The sequence below is a fragment of the Melanerpes formicivorus genome, unplaced genomic scaffold (assembly GCF_026170545.1).
Source record: "Melanerpes formicivorus ecotype bairdi unplaced genomic scaffold, bMelFor1.0.p_v2 SCAF_206, whole genome shotgun sequence".
Taxonomy (NCBI): domain Eukaryota; kingdom Metazoa; phylum Chordata; class Aves; order Piciformes; family Picidae; genus Melanerpes; species Melanerpes formicivorus.
Genome location: NW_027142558.1, coordinates 197,717 through 216,364, shown reverse-complemented (window position 1 = coordinate 216,364; position 18,648 = coordinate 197,717). Strand labels below are relative to the sequence as shown.

Genomic DNA, 18,648 nt, shown 5'->3' with positions numbered 1-18,648 from the left:
CATCTTCCTCTAATACTGACAGCAACGGTTCAGATTCAGAAGATGAATACAACTACCCTAAGAAATCTAACCGCACCGACTCTGTTTTGCACTTCCGCTTAGGAAAAATGGAGTGCTTGGAGGCTCATGATTATGGCATCTTTATGCCCAGACCCCTCTCACGAGCCCTGGCAGCCCCAGTGGCCCCGACCGAGGCAGCCTGGACCAACACACCACTGACACCGGCAGCACAGACCACGGTGGCGGTCCCCCCAGCGGTGGCCCCCACAGCGGCGGCCTCCACAGCAGTAGCCCCCCCAGTGGCTCCAGCTGTGCTACGCTCCTTAGATCCCTTAGATCCCAGGCATTATCAGCAGACAATATCACTGTGATGGAGGCTACAATCGAATTATGAAGGGACAATAGTGTAAGGGATCGGCAGGTGGGAGGGACAAGGAACTGCACTGCTGCACTGGTGGAAAGGCATTGTGAGAAATGCAGTAATAGATGGAGAATCTATAGATTTCCTGTGGTATTAGAAGGTCAACAAAGAACATGGCAATCTCTGGACTGGAAAATGTTAAAAGAAGCTAAACAAGCCATAACTACCTATGGGTCAAAGTCAGGATACACAACTGCTATAACTGATCATTTGTTTTCAGCACACACTTGTTAACATCTGGAGGATTCAGAAAAGTTTGCATTTACTGGGCCATCAATTAACAAGGGAGAACCTGCCCAATGATATCAATGGGTAACCTTGCCTCAAGGCCTGCAGAATTCTCCCACCCTGTGCCACATGTATGTGGTTTGGGCTTTGTCCCTATTTAGACAGACTCGTAGTGACTTTCTCACCTATCATTATGGAATAGAATGGAATAAACCAGGTTGGAAAAGACCTTTGAGATCATCAAGTCCAACCCATCATCCAACACCATCTAATCAACTAAACCGTCGCACCAAGCACCCCATCCAGTCTCTTCCTAAACATCTCCAGTGATGGTGACTCCACCACCTCCCTGGGCAGCACATTCCAATGGCCAATCTCTCTCTCTGGGAAGAACTTGCTCCTCACCTCCAGCCTTAACCTCCCCTGGCACAGCTTGAGACTGTGATGGATGATATGGATGATATTCTAATTGGAAAAAAAGTTAGATCCTAAGACAATTCTCTCTGAGCTTCAACCCATGTTGGAAAGCAGAGGGTTGAAAATAGCACCACAGCAGAGCTTGCAATTTCTAGTCTGCAAATGGTTAAGACCCTAGTGCAGAAACAATAGCAATTAGGGCACAACTAGCCATCCTCCCCCCTCAGCCCTCCGCCCCCCCTCCCTTTTATGGTACGACTCTAGTCTACCAAAGCTCTGTTCTGATTTAAAGCAACAGTGCTAATTTAGTAGTTTCTGATTGTAATGTCTTTCAGAGATTTGTTATTTAGAGTTTTGCTAAGTCTTCCTGGTAAGCATAATGAATAGTAAGCATTTGGTATTTACAGGTGCTTAGTATGCAATAATTGCAGTAAGGTGTAAGTACTTAGCAATGAGTTCAAACTGTAAGATTTTCTTTTGGTTCCAACCTGCTTAGTTGTATGCCATGGCATTTCAAAGGAGCTCCATGTCATATAGTTAAGGTTTGTAATAAATAGGTATTCATTTTTAAAACTATTCCTTAGCTAATGAAATGTCTTTCTATTTCCTTCTTAGACATTGACTAGAAAAAATAAAAAATACAAAAAGAAAAAAAGTAAAATTAAAAAACAAAAACCAAACAAAAAAATTACAAATTAGATAAAAAAACCATAAAACCATAAAAAATAAAAAAATGACAAAAAAAGATAGATACAAAAAATAAAGTACAAAACAACAAAATAATAACAATAATAATAATAAAAAATAAAAAAGGAATATAATAAAAACAATAAATAATAAATAAAAAACTTCTTCACATCCAATCTAAATCTGCTCTGCTTTATTTTGATGTCATTGCCTCTGTCCCTGTCCCTGCAGGCATTTGCTGCAGGACCCTGCTCTTGCTCTTGGTGAACCTCATGAGGGTCACCTGGGCACCACCTCTCCAGCTTGTCCAGGGCCCTCTGGATGCCATCCTGTCCATCTGGCATATCAACAGCACCACTCAGCTTGGTGCCACCTGCACACTTGCTGATGGTGTCTCCATCCCTCTGTGTATAGCACCGATAAAAATATTAAACAGCACAGGATGGGATGAGTGGAATCAGTTTGTACTGGGACAGGGCTGGGACTGATCTTGGAGATGTTAATGGGAGCCAGTTTGAAATGGGAGATGGCCCAGACTGGACTCAGGTGTGATTAGGGTATGGAGTTGTGACTGTGACAGGGCCCAGTCTGCACTGGGAGTGCAGAAAGGGATTTAGGTTTTGCTGAGAAAAGGGCCAATGTACATTTGGAGGGATGAAAGGGATCCTGTTTGGACTGGGACAGGGTGCAGGCTGTAATGGGAGGGCATGAGGGTGTGCAGTTTGTACTGGGATGGATGCAGATGGTACTGGGAAGGGAGCCAGGGCATACATTCTGTGCTGGGATGGGACACAGTCTGTAGAGGAAGAAGACAATATGAGCTAGCTTGTCCTGGGATGAGGCCACATGTGTACTGGGAGGGGATAAAGGAACCATGTTTGGACTGAGTCTATACTGGAAGGGGGTCAGGGTATCCAGTTTGGACTCTGAGTAGGTGCAGTCTGTAATGGGAGGGGGTTGGGGTATGAAGGCATGAGGAGACCTCCTGTTCTGATGGCAATGCTGGTCTGGAGCACAGCTCTCTCCCACAAGCAGCCCTGGACTCTCCTTGCCTACAGTCCCAGCACTGCCACACAGCAGCACAGTGCCCAAGCTGCCAGAGCACTCAGGCCTTGCCCCAGCACAGAGGATCAGTAGGAGAGGGTGGAAGGTAAGAAAGAGCAGCTGAGGGCAGCCCAAGCTCTGGGGCTGCCTGGCACAGCTGCTGTGCTGGGACTCTGCCCCTCCACCTCTGCACACAGGCACTGCCCTGCAGCTCCACAGAAACCTTGGAACAAAGAACACAGAGAAACAACTCCCTGCAGGGTCCTTTATTGTGTTGAACACACAGGGAACACAGCTCCTCCTGTCTGCAGCCTCTGGGTCACAGCAGACAGGACAACACTGAACCAGAAATGGTCTGAAGAAAGACATTTGTGTGGGAACAACATTCTCACAAGGGGAACAGCCCCAGCAGCAGCCAGAACTCCAGCAGCCAGGCTGGGCCTGCACTGAGTGACATCAGAACTGCTCTGCAGGAGAAGACAAAGAGTTTATTGCTTCTGATAGCATCCAGTGATCAGTTTGCTCAAGGCAGCCTTCAGCAACTGGTTCCTCAAGCTGTAGATGAGAGGATTCACTGCTGGAGGCACCACTGAGTACAGGACTGACACCACCAGGTCCGGGGATGGGGAGGAGATGCAGGAGGGCTTCAGGTAGGCAAAGATGGCAGTGCTGATAAACAGGGAGACCACAGCCAGGTGAGGGAGGCAGGTGGAAAAGGCTTTGTGGCATCCCTGCAGAGAGGGCATCCTCAGCACTGCCCTGAAGATCTGCACATAGGACACCACAATGAACACAAAACAGCCAAATGCTAGGCAGATATTGAACACAATAAGCCAAAGTTCCCTGAGGTAGGATGTGGAGCAGGAGAGCTTGAGGATCTGGGGGATTTCACAGAAGAACTGGTCCAGAGCATTGCCTGGGCAGAAGGGCAAGGAAAATGTATTGGCTGTGTGCAGAACAGCTGTGAGAAAGCCACAGCCCCAGGCAGCTGCTGCCAGGTGGAGACAAACTCTGCTACCCAGCAGGGTCTCATAGTGCAGGGGTCTGCAGATGGCAACATAGCGATCGTAGGACATGGTGGTGAGGAGAAAATACTCTGCATCAATTAGGAACATGAAAAAGAAGACCTGGAGTACACATCCTGCATAGGAGATGTCCCTGGAGTCCCTCAGAGAATTGATGATGGATTTGGGCACAGTGGTGGAAATGGCACCCAGGTCAAGCAGGGCGAGGTTGAGGAGGAAGAAGTACATGGGGGTGTGGAGGTGGTGGTCCCAGGCTATGGTGGTGATGATGAGGCCATTGCCCAGCAGGGCAGCCAGGTAGATGGCCAGGAAGAGGCAGAAGTGCAGGAGCTGCAGCTGCCTTGTGCCTGGGAATGGCAGGAGGAGGAAGTGGGTGATGGAGCTGCTGTTGGACATCTGCTGCCTCTAGCCATGGAGACCTGTGCAAGGAGGGAAAGGCAGTGACAAGTTAGGGCACACTTCTCTCAGCCTCACTGTAACCCCTGTCCCTGAGCTGCATGAGGAATGGATCAGCTCAGTCCCATCACTACCAACCCATGGCAGAGTTCATCACAGCTTCAAATGCAGCAGGGACACAGAATTGCCATAAAGAATCCTCTGGTGTCAGAACAGAAAGAGACCAATAGTCCAATCCCAGAGGAAAAGAGTCCCATTGTGGTAGTTTGAAATTTCCCCCCAGCATTAGCTTTGCCAGAGCAGCTCAGAAGCAAATGAAGCTGTATGGACAAGCAAGAGCTACACTCTACAATGGAATGCAATGAACAGGTACAAAACATCCAGGAGTGACAACATTAGACAGGTACTTACAATTAGTAAATGACACAAATCCCCCTGGTCAGAGACCAGGGAAGCTGTTCCACTGCCCCTATCCCTTATCCCCCCTGTTCCAAGAGAGAAAGGAGGAGTGGAGAGAGAAAAAAGCAGTGGGTTAGACTTAGCCAAGGCCAGCCAAAGCAGGTGATCTCTCCTGAGCAAAGCAAAACAGCTGAGATCAGAAGAGAGAGAATTGTTATGGTACAGCTCCTCTGGTTCCAGATATTTATCCAATGAATTTGTTTAGAATAATCTTTTCTTTTCCTTTTTACACCCAAGAGTGATCTATTTATTTTTTTCCTACTTTTCTGCTCAAAATCTGTAACTAAATTTTAAAGGCATTGCCTAAAACCACCACACCCATGGAGAGGTGGAGAAACAGGGAGCAGGTCTGCAGTGCTGCAGAGACACTGAAGGGAAGAGAGAAAGGCAGAGGGGCTGGGGGTGAAGCCTTCTCCTTACCCAGCTCTGCTCACTGCTGCTCACAGGATGGAACTGAAGGGCTTTTGTTCTCCTTCTGTGTGCACACTCCAGGAGCCTTCAGCTGAGCGTCAGCTGCTGAGATGGAGATGCCTCCAGGAGCTACAGCTGCAGTGTCCTGCACCCACAGCCTCACTGTGTCAGTGACTGCAGTGACTTCTCCACCAGTGAGCTCTCAGTCACCCTCCCAAGTCCTGGCCACCTTGAAGCGCTCTCTGCCTTCCTCATCTCCCTGAGATCCTCTGGCAGTGTCCTCAGCCCTGCTGTGCTGTTCTGCTCCTGGCCAGATGTCTCCTGCAGTGTTGCCTGCATGCCAGCAGTTCCTTCCAGCCCAGCAGTCCAGCCCAATAGGGCAGCAAATGACCAGCCCAAGGTGTTTTAATGACTCTTCTGGTGGCTTTTGGTGCCCTGTAACCCATAGGGATCGAGAAGAAGCTGATGAAACCTCTCCAGAAGTCAAAGTCAGATTCAAACTCTGAACTTTCTTCTACTGTTAATGGGTCCCAGGGAAGCATACTGGGAAAGGGTCCTCAGGGTCTGGTTAGACCAGAAGGAGACAGTGGATGCAAGGGAAGCATCACTGGAGGCACTGAAGCATCTCCAGGCTGTGGTGAGAGCAGAGAACTGAGGCAGTGCTGACAGGTCAGGACAAGCAGCTCAAGGTGGCTCTGCTGCTGAGGAAACCTGGAGGGGTTTCATTGATCCAAAAGGCTAAGCCCTGACCCCCACCCCCTGGCAATGCAGATCCTGTCCCTCACCTGCGGGTCAGATCTCTGATTCACCCTGTGAAATCATTTTTATCAGATGCTTTGTGCAATACAAACCTCTCCCATTAGCTGCAGAAACCTTGGCAATAATTAGAGGTTCAGCAGTATTTAATGAGCCCCATGGAGTATTTGGGGCTGATTACATCATCCTTAGGTACTGCCAGGAGACTCTGCCAAGGTACTGCCAGGAAGCCTCTCAAGAAGTCCAAGGCAGAAGAAAACTCCAAAGTGATTGGCCTCACTGAGGCTTGTTACTGACAAAGGCTCCCCAGGGACTCGTTAGAGCAGCTTGTTAGAGACCATGATTGCAGGGAGACAAAGGCAAAGTACAGGGCTGTGGTGGGGTGGAAGGGTAAGGCCAAGAAGCCTCCTCCCTTCCCCCTTGTAAGGTAAAAGGGAAAAAAAAATTGAAGGGAAAGGAAAAAAAAAACTCACTAGCTGAATTAGCAAGGCAGTGGAGCTATATTTACAAAGCAGTGTAGGGTATGCAGGGGAATATTTACAAATTTACAATATCCACAATATATACAAAGATATACAACAGAGTAACACAGAAATGAGAGTAACCCCCCTCGGCAGAGGGGGTTCCCCACCTCCGCTCTCCCCTCTCTCCCCCCCTTTCCCCAGAATGGGATAGAAAGAGAAAGAAAAGAGAGGAAAAAAAATGTTAGAAGCAGTTCGTGTTAATTGGAAGGGAGTTAATACCGGCCTGTATCTGGTCTTCAAGGCCGAGGCCTTGGCAGAAAGCCGAGCAGAGAGAGAGAGCTGCTGCACCGTGGAGAGGCGGAAGCAAGACTGACAGAGAAGTGCTGGAAATGTTCAGTTCACTCCCAGTTCCGAAGGTGCTTCCTCCCACTCTTCCAATGAAATTAGTTTAGATTATTCTTTCCGTTTACCAACTTCCGTCCACCATATTCCCTTTCCTAAGGGGGCAACGTCAACCGGCCACAAGGGCAGAAAAACTTGCCTTTGGTCTAGGCAGCAGAAAGTCCAAGCCCTGACCACTGCCCTTGGACTAGAAGAACCTCAAAGCCTCAAAGCAAAGTTTCTCCTCACAGGCCTTGGTGGTAGAGGCAACTGCCAGAGCCAAAGGCACAAAGGCCTTGGTCCTGTTGGTCCTCTCAGCCTTGCCAGAGCCCTTGGCCATCCCTATTTCAGCTTCTCCTACACTGTCCCATGCCTGCTTCTCTTTCCCTTCAGGCTGCTGACACCAATCTTACTTTCCCTCCCAGCTCTCTCTCTGACATTTCCATCCCTTCCCTGAGCTATCTCAGCTCTCCCTGCCATTTTCTGATCCCTCTGGATGGCCTCATGCATAGCAGCTCTGCCCTTTGAGGGATATTTCTTTGGCCTCATCTCCACTCTGAACCTTCCAAGCTGCACTTTGTGGAGCTTTTGGTTTCTTCCCACTTCCCAGAAGAGCTCCATCCTCTCTGAAATCACCCTTCAGCCATATGTACACTGCTAGGGCAGTGCCCTGAGCCTCCTTTCAGCTGGCTGAAGCATCCCAGGTCCCTCAGCCTCTCCACAGATATGTCAAGCCCCATCCTGGGAGATCTCCTCTGCAGTCTCCCCAGTTCCTCTGCTCTCCATCAGACTTCAGAACCTGACACCCAGACACCAAGCATCCAGATGTGGCCACAGCAGTGCTGAGTCAGGGGAGGACAACTTCTGTGTCTGGGTGGCCACACTCCTCCTGCCACAGCCCAGCTGCAATTGGCCTTCTTGACTTTGTGCAGGGTTTGCTTCATCCCAGGGCATTGGGAATGGTTCCTCCCCGACCCTGTAGTGCCTTTGTGACTGGGCTTGTGTCTGGTTTGGCCCTGGCTTGGGTTTAATGCCCACCAAAGCCACTGTATCACTCTCCTTCTTAGATGGACAGGGGAGAAGGGAAAGATAACAAAAGGTAGTGTAAGATAGAAGCAATTTAACACTAAGGACAGGCACAAGGAGTAGACCACACAGGGTGAAGCAGAAAGAGAAGTGAATGTCTACTGCCCAGCATCACATGGGGGTTGGTCTCTCTGAGCTGACCACGCATGCCATGGAGCACTCCTTGTGCCACTTCTGGGCAGCTGGCCTGGCTGTGTCCTCTCCCAAGATCTTGCCCCCTCCCCCTTCAGCATACCCTTGGGGCAGGGAAATTTTGGAAAAGCACAGCCTGAGGGCTCAGCTGAGCAGCAGCCAAAATACTGCTGTGTTACCAACACCCAGCCACAGCCTTGCAAAGCACAGCACTAGCAGGATGGTCAGAGGAAAATTAACTCCAGCTCAGCCCAAACACAGTACAATCTTCACCCCTTATTCCTACTCCAAAACCCCAGTGGCTTACCTCAGGTTTCACCTGATGTCTTCTGCTAGAGACTCCAAGTGCTTCATGCTCCCCAGCTGCAATTCAAAGGACATTTTGCACCAGTGGTCCTGTTTAGATAGGCCCAAGTGCTCCTGCACAGCTATCTCTTGCATGATCTGTTCAAAGCCTTCTTGTTGCTCACTACCCCACTCAAAATGATTCTTCTTTCAGGTCACTCAGTAGAGAGGGCTCACAAGTTGACTGTATGTGGTGGGCTGAAATTCCATCCCCCAACATTAACTTTGACAGACCAACTTAGAAGCAAAATGAAAGCTGTATTTACAAGCAATGGAATGCAATGAGTGTGTGCAAAATATACAGGAGTTACAATATTATACAAATATTTACAATTAGCAAACAACACAGAAACCCCCTGGTCAGAGACCTGATCCACTGCCCCACACCCCCTTTCCCACAAGAGAGAAAGGAGCAGAGAGAAAAGCAAAGGGTTAGACTTAACTAAACAACACAGCCAAGCTAAGGTCAGCCAGAAGCCAATTAGTCTCTGCTGAGCAAAGCAAGCAGAGAGATCAGAAAAGAGCAAGAACTGTTCAGGTGCAGCCTGGTTCATGGCAGATATTTCTCCAATGAATTTGTTTAGAATCATCTTTAGTTTTCCTTTTGGCACCCCAGAGTGATTTATCTCTATTTTTCTACTTTTCTGCTCAAAATCTGTATCTGAATTTTAAAGGCATAGCCTAAAACCACCACAGCAGGTCCAGCTCAGTCTGATTTGTTACCAGTAGCACAGGGAGATAGAGTTCCTGTTGTGTGTGAAAAGAACCTATTGGGGACAACTCTCCATGCTCCCTGGCTGCAGTGTAGAGGATATTTTGCACCACTGGTGCCATTCAGATAGGCCCAAGGGCCACTGCACAGCTCCCTCATCTTTGTTCTGCTCATAGCCTTGTAGCTCACTGCTCCACTCACACTGATTCTGCTTTCAGGTTACTCGATAGAGAGGGCTCACAAGCTGACTGCAGCCTGGGACATGCATTCTGCAGAGCCCCACAAGGCCTAGGACAGACTGTGTCTCCTTCTTGTTGGATGGTGGAGACATGGTTGCTATCCTGTTGATCATGTCCATAGGTACATGACAGCATCCAGCCTGCCATTTTCTTGCCAAGAACTGAATTTCCTTTGCATGTCCTTTGACCTTGCTTTTTCTTATGGCAAATTCAGCCTTCAGAACTATCTGAATAAGTTTTTTTCTCCTTTCTCCAACATTTCTTCTGCCCTGTGGCCCTACACAATGATGTCATAGATGTACTGTAAATGTTCAGGGGCATCAGCCTTCCCAGTGCAGTCTGTGGCCTGCACTCTGCTGCCAATGGAATTGAGAAGGCAGCATTGGCAATGTTGATTGCAGAGAACCCCTTGGCTGCCTTTGACTCCAGCTCATCCTGGAGCTCCAGCATGTCTGGCACAGCAGCACTCAGTGGTGGTGTCACCTCATTCAGACATCAATAGTCCACTGTGCACTGGAATGGGCCCAGGAAATGCAGCTTGTACTGGAAAGAGTTCCAATCTGCATTGGGAGGGCACAAGGGGATTCAGTTTTTATTGGGACAAAGCCTAATGTGTACCTGGAGGAATTAAACAGAGTGGGACAGGGCCCAGACTGTACCGGGAGGGCATGAGAGTGTGCAGTTTCTAATGGGATGGATCCAGATGGTACTGGGAAGGGAGCCAGGGGATATATTCTGTGCTGGGATGGGAACCAGGCTGCAGTGCTAGAGGACAGTAGGATCCAGTTTGAACTGGAATGAGGCCACATCCGTACTGGGAGGGATTAAAGGAACCATGTTTAGACTGAGTCTATACTGGAAGGGGGTCAGGGTATCCAGTATGGACAGTGGAGTAGGTGCAGTCTGTAATGGGAAGGGGTTGGGGTATGAAGGCATGAGGAGACCTCCTGTTCTGATGGCAGTGCTGGTCTGGAGCACAGCTCTCTCCCACAAGCAGCCCTGGACTCTCCTTGCCTGCAGTCCCAGCACTGCCACACAGCAGCACAGTGCCCAAGCTGCCAGAGCACTCAGGCCTTGCCCCAGCACAGAGGATCAGTAGGAGAGGGTGGAAGGGAAGAAAGAGCAGCTGAGGGCAGCCCAAGCTCTGGGGCTGCCTGGCACAGCTGCTGTGTTTGGACTCTGCCCCTCCACCTCTGCACACAGGCACTGCCCTGCAGCTCCACAGAAACCTTGGAACAAAGAACACAGAGAAACAACTCCCTGCAGGGTCCTTTATCGTGTTGAACACACAGGGAACACAGCTCCTCCTGTCTGCAGCCTCTGGGTCACAGCAGACAGGACAACACTGAACCAGAAATGGTCTGAAGAAAGACATTTGTGTGGGAACAACATTCTCACAAGGGGAACAGCCCCAGCAGCAGCCAGAACTCCAGCAGCCAGGCTGGGCCTGCACTGAGTGACATCAGAACTGCTCTGCAGGAGAAGACAAAGAGTTTATTGCTTCTGATAGCATCCAGTGATCAGTTTGCTCAAGGCAGCCTTCAGCAACTGGTTCCTCAAGCTGTAGATGAGAGGATTCACTGCTGGAGGCACCACTGAGTACAGGACTGACACCACCAGGTCCGGGGATGGGGAGGAGATGCAGGAGGGCTTCAGGTAGGCAAAGATGGCAGTGCTGATAAACAGGGAGACCACAGCCAGGTGAGGGAGGCAGGTGGAAAAGGCTTTGTGGCATCCCTGCAGAGAGGGCATCCTCAGCACTGCCCTGAAGATCTGCACATAGGACACCACAATGAACACAAAACAGCTAAATGCTAGGCAGATATTGAACACAATAAGCCAAAGTTCCCTGAGGTAGGATGTGGAGCAGGAGAGCTTGAGCATCTGGGGGATTTCACAGAAGAACTGGTCCAGAGCATTGCCTGGGCAGAAGGGCAAGGAAAATGTATTGGCTGTGTGCAGAACAGCTGTGAGAAAGCCACAGCCCCAGGCAGCTGCTGCCAGGTGGAGACAAACTCTGCTACCCAGCAGGGTCTCATAGTGCAGGGGTCTGCAGATGGCAACATAGCGATCGTAGGACATGGTGGTGAGGAGAAAATACTCTGCCTGAATTAGGAATATGAAAAAGGCCACCTGGACAACACATCCTGTGTAAGAGATGTCCCTGGTGTCCATCAGGGAATTAGCCATGGATTTGGGAACTGTGGTAGAGATGGTACCCAGATCAAGGAGGGCGAGGTTGAGGAGGAAGAAGTACATGGGGGTGTGGAGGTGGTGGTCCCAGGCTATGGTGGTGATGATGAGGCCATTGCCCAGCAGGGCAGCCAGGTAGATGGCCAGGAAGAGGCAGAAGTGCAGGAGATGCAGCTGCCTTGTGCCTGAGAATGGCAGGAGGAGGAAGTGAGTGATGGAGCTGCTGTTGGCCATCTGCTGCCTCTGGCCATGGAGACCTGTCCAAGGAGGGAAAGGCAGTGACAAGTTAGGGCACACTTCTCTCAGCATCATTGTAACCTCCCTCCCTGAGCTGCATGAGGAATGGATCAGCTTATTCCCCATCACTTCCAACCAGTGATGGTTCATCACCACTTCAAACACAGCAGGGACCCAGAATTGCCATGAAGATTCCTCTGGTGTCTGAACAGAAAATGACCAACAGCCCAATCCCAGGGAATGAGAGTCCCATGGAGAGGTGGAGAAACAGGGACCAGCTGTGCAGTGCTGCAGAGACAGTGAAGGGAAGAGAGAAAGGCAGAGGGGCTGGGGGTGAAGCCTTCTCCTTACCAAGCTCTGCTCACTGCTGCACACGGGATGGAACTGCAGAGCTTTTGTCCTCCTTTTGGGTGCACACTCCAGGAGCCTTCAGATGAATGTCAGCTGCCAAGGTTGTGACTCCTGACCTGGAGCCCATAGCTTTGAGGGTACTGCCTCTGCTGGGTAGAAGAGGAGAGCAAAAGGTTGCATTGGGAAATGTGTCTGCAGTGCAGAGAATGGCACAGAGGTGCCTGATCCCCCTTGCCAGGGCATCTCTGACAGCAGATCCCTCTCCCCCTGCTGCCCAAGTCTCTGCTGCTGGCAGCTGTCCCTCCCTGTCCCTGCTCATAGAGCCCATCCCACCTGCTGTGTGCTCAGCTTTGCCCTGCAGACCCCTCCCAGCAGCAGGACACTGCCCAGGGGCAGCTCTGGGTGTGCAGGGGCTCAGGAAAAGCTCAGACAAAGGCTAATGAGACCTCAGATTCTTATGAACAGCAGTGAAATAAACTCTAGTCCCACACTGCCCTCCCAGCACACCAAGGGGATCAACATTCAAAGCCAAGACTCCTTCCCTTCCAGCAAAATGCTGCCTTGATGCTCTTCTGGAAAGCCTCCTCAAAAATGCCCAGGGTGGAGCTAGAACTGTGAGCAGCTCTGGCCAACACAGCTCCATCCCCACAGCAGAAGAACCTTGCCCTACCCTGTCCTACCCTGCCCTGCTATGCCAGGGCTGTCTCCTGCCACTCACAGCTTCTCCCCACAGCACTGTGTGGAGCTCTCTGGGCAGGCTGAGACCTAAGCCTGGCAGGCAGCAGAGTCCCTGCCCCAGCACACAGCCCCTGGGCAGTAGGGATCCTGCTCTGAAGGACAGCCCTCACCACCCCTGCCTGCACCCCAGGGCTCCACAGCTCTTCAGAAAAGCCTGAAAAGAGCCTCTGCACAGGAAGATTTCCTTCCAGCCCCCACCAGCTGTGGCTGTGCCAGCTTTAGGAGATACCTCCAGGAGCTGCACCTGCACTGCCCTGCCCTGCTCCCACAGACTCACCATGTCAGTGCCTGCAGTGACTTCTCCTCCTGTCAGCTCTCAGTCACCCTCCTGGACACCTCCAAGCTCTCTCTGCCTTCTTCATCTTCCTGAGATCCACTGGCAGTGCCCTCAGCCCTGCTGTGCTGTGCAGAGGAGCTGCTCCTGGGCACAGCTGACACTTTTCATTGCTGCCTACTTTCCAGCAGCTCCCTCCAGCCAGGGAGCTCAGCCCAGCTGAGCAGCAGAGGACCAACGCAAGGGCATTTTAATGACCCTCTGGTGGCTTTGGTGCCAGGTAAACATCAGAGACTGAGAGGGAGATGATGAAACCTCTCCAGAAGTTGAAGTCACTTTCAAACTCTGAAGTTTCTTCTCTTGTTGATGGGTCCCAGTGAGGACACTGCTGGGAAAGTGTCTGCAGGCTGTGGTTGGAGCAGAGAACTGGAGGCAGTGCTGAGAGGTCAGGAGAAGCAGAGGAAGATGTCTCTGATGCTGAGCAAACCTGGAGGTGTTTCATCAATGCAAAGGGTCAAGCCCTGAGCCCTGGTTCCTGAACAGGCAGATCCTGTCCCTCACTCACTCCTCGGGGTTCTTCATGGAGCAGTGGGATGTGGAGAGGAGCAATGCCAAGGGCTGGACTATGGCACAACCCCTCCCAGGCTCCTGAGGATGGACAAGGAGGCAATGAGGCCCCAGGGCTGCAAGGAGGAGTTGTCTCCTCAGAGGCATCAGTGGCACAGACCACAGCCAGAACCAAAGGCAGGAAGAGCTTGGCTCTGCCAGGAGCCTTTCAGCTCTTGCACAGCCTTCTGTCATCTGCCCCTCAGGCTGTCCTCTGCTGCTGCATCAGCTGAGCCTCTTTCCCTGCAGGCTGTAGTCACCCAGCCAGCTGCCCCACCTTGCTGGCACCTTCCTTTGTTGCTCTCTCTCCATCCTCCCTGGGTGTTCCTTGAAACTCCAAGCCTTGGAGTGCTCCAGGCTCCTGCTGGGGGATGTCTTGCAGTGACATTTCTTTCTCCGCATCTCCAGTCTGGACCTCCCCAGCTGCACTTTGTGGCTTTGTTTCTTTCTCTTGCACTTTGTCAATGTGCAGAAAAGTTTCTCCATGTCTCAAACCACTCCCCAAGCACTCTCAGGCTACTCTGATCTTGTCCTCATTCTTCACACTACTGAGCCCATGGCCTTCAGCCTCTACCTACTAGTTATGTACTTGAGGCCTCCCAAGCACATCTTGGGAGATCTCTGGGCATTCTCCAAGGTCTTTGTAGATGGAGATGTGGTGCTCATAGGACAACAAAGAGACTTTTGACCAAGTGCTGTAGTGGGTGGACAAGGGGCAGTGGTTTTGAACTGAAAGAGGAGACTAAGATTGGATAGAAGAAAGAAATGTTTTGCAAGGAGGGTGGCAGGAGACTGGAACAGGGTGCCCAGAGAAGGGGATGTCCATCCCTGGAAGTCTCCAAAGTCAGGAGTTTCAGCAACCCAACCTAGTGGGAGATGTCCCTGGCCATGGTCAGGGTGTTGGACTCAATGCTCTGTTCCATCTCTGCCAATCCAAACCATTCCAGGATTCTTTTATTCCAATATCCCCAACCCCTTCTCCACAGGGTTGCAGCTACCCCCCTACACCATGGGGATGTTTGCATCTCCCCTAGGCCCCTGCACCCCCATACAAAGGAAATTGTTGCCATTCCTGGCTATGAATGGCAATGGCTTGGGCAAATCCACTCCAATCCCAAAGGCACCTCCCTCAGAAGGGAAAGCAGCAGTGAGTTCTGCTGAGACAGGAGGAGAATCTGAGACATTGGAATTAATTGGATGGAATTCGGCAAAGGGAACAGAGATGTCAACAGGTTCAGTTTGGTGCCAAGGGTCACTCTCTCACCTTCACCATGGGAGAATCCTGCAGAGGAAAATTAGTTTGGGGGAGGATTAGAAAGATTGAGAGAGGAAAATCTCCTTGGGGATGGAATGATTTTACATGGAGCCCAGGAAGAAAGGCCTAAAGGAAGCCCTTCTGTTGACTCATAAGGCTCTGAATGGACTCCCTCACTCTCTCAACAACTTGAGAGAGAAGCCTGTCTGGGGTTAAATGCAATCCTAGTGTCATACTTGGTCTCTGGTTTATGACTCAGAGTGTTTGGGTGCAGGGATTTCAGGGGCAGTGCTTTTCCCAGGCACTGTGGCTCCTGTAGAACTTGAAGGCAGCAGCAGCAGCAGTTTGAAATCCCTTCAACAGTTCTGGTGAATCATGAGCTCAGGCTGTGGGATTTCATAGCAGCACTTCACAAATCAAACCCCAACAGCTGGTTACAATCAATGCAGGGATTTAGATCAGGATTCCACAGGCTTTGACCCACAGTCCCTGTCTTGAGGTCCAACAGCTCAGGAGATGTGAGGAGAGAAGCTGCCAGTGAAGACTGAAGCTAAATGTGTTTGTGTAGCTCAGCCTTCTCCTCATGTGTTGTTACCATCTGTCCAGTGTGGCTCATCACAGAGGACATCCTTCCTTTGACTTTCCTTCTCTGGCTGGCAGGCCTGGAGAATCTGCTTCTTGTTCTTTGCATGCCTAGGAAGGTTCAGCTCCAGCCATAGCTTGACCTTCCTGACCCCATGTGGTGAAGGTACATTATGCCCAGAATTATGCCCAGATACTGAAACTTGTCCCAGCACGTGGACAAGTTCCCCCTCCTTTCATGAGGAGAGCAAAGGCCAAGGTGTGAACCAGGTGGTACAGACCCCTGCACACACCCATGGCATTGGATGCTGGTGCTGATGCCAAGCATGGCATAATTCCAGCTTCACACCTCCCATAGGCTGCAGCCGGTTGTTTACGACAGTGCCCATTGGCCATTGGCCACTTGTTTTGCCAGGGCTCTTCTCCTTCCACTTCCACACTCTCCTGCTGAGCCCCTGTATTGGGGCAAGGCCTGAATGCTCTGGCAGCTTGGGCACCATCCTGATGCGTGGCAGTCCCATGACCACAGGCAGACACAAACCATGGGAAATTCTTTGGCTCAGATGGCCTCCACAAGAGCAGTTCCACATAGAGAGCTGATCTCCTTAGGGCAGTGTCTGAAGGCTTAGGTCTTCTTCCAAAGTTTCCTTCAAGAGCATGCCCAAGAAATTGTCCAACAGATGCAGACAGCAGGGAACAGCTAAAGTGTGTGAGTGTGCAGGGCTGGGGCACACAGCAGTGTCCTCACACAACCAGACCTCCTGCAAATGACCTGAAGGATCAGCAGAGAAGGGTCTGGACTGTGTCTGTGTTCACTGGACACCCTGGGAAGCTGTCCCAGGGCAGTCATCCTAGACTAGCCTTCACAACCACTGTTTCCAGCAGCAGCCTCACACCTCAGCTTGGATAGACTCTTTGTCCCTCCACAGGAGGACATGGCCTCAGGAGGTCAGCAGTGCCTGTTTGCATTGTGCAGATGAGATGTCAGCAGATGAGCTGAGGTGAACCTCAAAAACTGCAAAAACACCATCAGCTGTTGCTGGGGGGTACCAAGGCACTGGAAGTGTGAGGAGCATCCCAGCCACTGGCAGAGGCAGCAGGAGGCCAGGAAGGCTCTCTGATGCTGCAGGGCAGGGCCTGTGTGAGTGATGGGGAAAGACTGTGTCTCTGAATATCCCACACTCCATTAGGGGTCAGTGAGGCCAGCTCAGATGTGGACACCTGACAGAGCTGGGACACTGCTGTGTGTCACTCCAGAATAAACCCTACTGGCCCAGGGAGATTAATCTCAGATATCTTGGGCTGACTGCAGGAAGGGGCTGATGGTTTGGTGGCTGTGTCTCTGCTGCCTGAGTACCTGATGGGACAGCAGCAGGCACAGGCCTTGGTGCTGTCTAGCCAAGAAACTGCAAGGCCAGCAGCCTTGGGAGCTCCTGGTGAGGTAGGAAAGAGCAGGAGAGAGGAACACTGCCAGATGGTGCAGCCTGGCCATGAGGAGCAAGAAACCTCTCTCAAAGGGTAGTGCTGTGGCCTGAGAAGATCTCCAGAAGGAGTCTGGGATCAGCCCTTCTCTTTGTGTCCCAAAGAGCAGAGTGTGAGTGTGGGTAGGTGTCAGTGAAGGCATGGAAAGGCCAAGGTGGGGAAGTGAGATGAGGGTCTGCAGCCTGCAGGGCAGGAGAAGCAGCTGTGAGACAGTGCAGGACAAAGCTGTGGGAGAGCTGGCAAAGGGCAATGGCAGTGGTGGGAGTGATGAAGAGAAGCCAAGGCTGTGCCCTCTTGACTGGCAATTCTCTGCCCCCAAAGCCTGTGAGGAGCTGTTGTCCTAAGGCACTGGGAGGAACTCACTGCCTCTTTCCACAGCCCCAGGAAGGCTGGGGACTGTCAGGCCCTTGTCCTCCACTCAGCATCACAAACCCTACAGGGATCCTACAGGAAGGCTGGAAAGGGACTTTTCATGAGGGTGTCTGGCGACAGGACAGGAGGGAAAGGTTTGAAAGTGAGGAAAAGGAGGTTTAGACTGGGTCTTAGGAAGAAAGTTCTTCTGTATGAGGGTTGTGGGACTCTGGAATCGGCTGTCCAGGTAGGATGCCCTCTCCTGAGGGTGTTGAAGGCCAGGCTGGATGAAGCCTTGAGCAGCTGAGTCCATTGGAGAGGCATCCCTGCCTATGGCAGGGAGGTTGGAGCACGAGGAGCTCTGAGGTCCCTCCCAACCTAGGCCATGCTATGCTGCTATGAAACCCACACCCCACCCCCACTGCACCTGAAGAGCCTTGACCCACACATGAGGGACAGGATCTGCCTGTCCAGGGGCCGTGTTCAGGCCTTGGCCTTTGTGCTGCAGAAACCAGAGCCAGAGTTTGCTCTCCTGCACTTTGCCTTTGTCTGCTGCAATCACAGCCTCTCCTGAGCTGCTCCAACGAGTCCCTGGGGAGGCTTTGGCAGTAACAAGCCTCAGTGGGGCCAATCAATGCTTCAAGGTACTTTGTGTTTTGCTTCTTGCTTCTTGCAGTTTCTTCACTCTTCTCTCAGTACCTGAGGTTCATGGAATGATTCCCAAGTGCCCTGAGGAGCTCTTTGTGTCTTTGTTGTTGACTTGCAGATTTCCAAGTGCACCTCACAAAGCTCAGATTTTGATGGCAAACTATTTCATTCTTTCTCAGATGAGGGCAGAGGTGACAGTAGCATCCACCAAGCCAGAATGATGCAGGGTGTCTGCTCAGGAGGTCTGGACTGGGAGGAGGAGCTGTCCTTTGAGGGCTGACATTGAGTGGACAACTTTGCTCCTCACCCTCCCCAATGTCCCCATCGCTGTCCCTGCCCACCTGGGCCTTACACCCTGCTCCTTGCATCAGACTTCTCCACTGCTCTCTGCAGCTGGAGCTCACAGCTCCATGGCACCAGCTGTCCCCTGCTCTCCTTAGAGAACTGCCTGCACACAGCCACAGAAGAATTGTTGCTGTTTGGAAGCTAAGCAAAGCCAAGGCTGAGAAAGTTCCCTCAGCAATCCAAGCCCTCTGGACCCATCTGCTCAGCACAAGCAGTCTCTCAGCAGCTTGTCTGTCCACAAGGATGAGGCAAAGCCAACAAGTTCTGCCATGGCTGTGATTTCTCAGCCAGTCAAGAGTTCTTGAGAGCGAGAAGCAGATGAAAAGTTTGGATCCTAGCAGCCTTTCCTCATGAACCAATCCTGTGCCTGGAGAGAAACACCA

General features: G+C 51.3%; 3 protein-coding genes across 3 annotated transcripts in view; 1 reads left to right on the top strand and 2 right to left on the bottom strand.

Moving 5' to 3' along the window:
* LOC137457881 (zinc finger protein 850-like) overlaps nt 1–18,648 on the top strand; it is a gene marked incomplete at its 5' end in the record, with an annotated part of 203,219 nt that overhangs the window by 54,895 nt on the left and 129,676 nt on the right. The window lies entirely within an intron of this gene.
* LOC137457872 (olfactory receptor 14A16-like) lies at nt 3,286–4,053 on the bottom strand (the record flags this gene model as incomplete). Its single annotated transcript, XM_068169617.1, has 1 exon — nt 3,286–4,053. A coding segment is annotated over one exon (768 nt), but the record flags the coding sequence as incomplete, so codon positions are not given.
* LOC137457870 (olfactory receptor 14A16-like) lies at nt 10,698–11,630 on the bottom strand. Its single transcript, XM_068169616.1, has one exon. The coding sequence runs from the start codon at nt 11,628–11,630 to the stop codon at nt 10,698–10,700; it is 933 nt and encodes a 310-aa protein (XP_068025717.1).

Excerpts from the sequence above, each read along its gene's own strand:
- LOC137457870 (XM_068169616.1), bottom strand. The coding sequence starts at position 11,630 with ATGGCCAACAGCAGCTCCATCACTCACTTCCTCCTCCTGCCATTCTCA.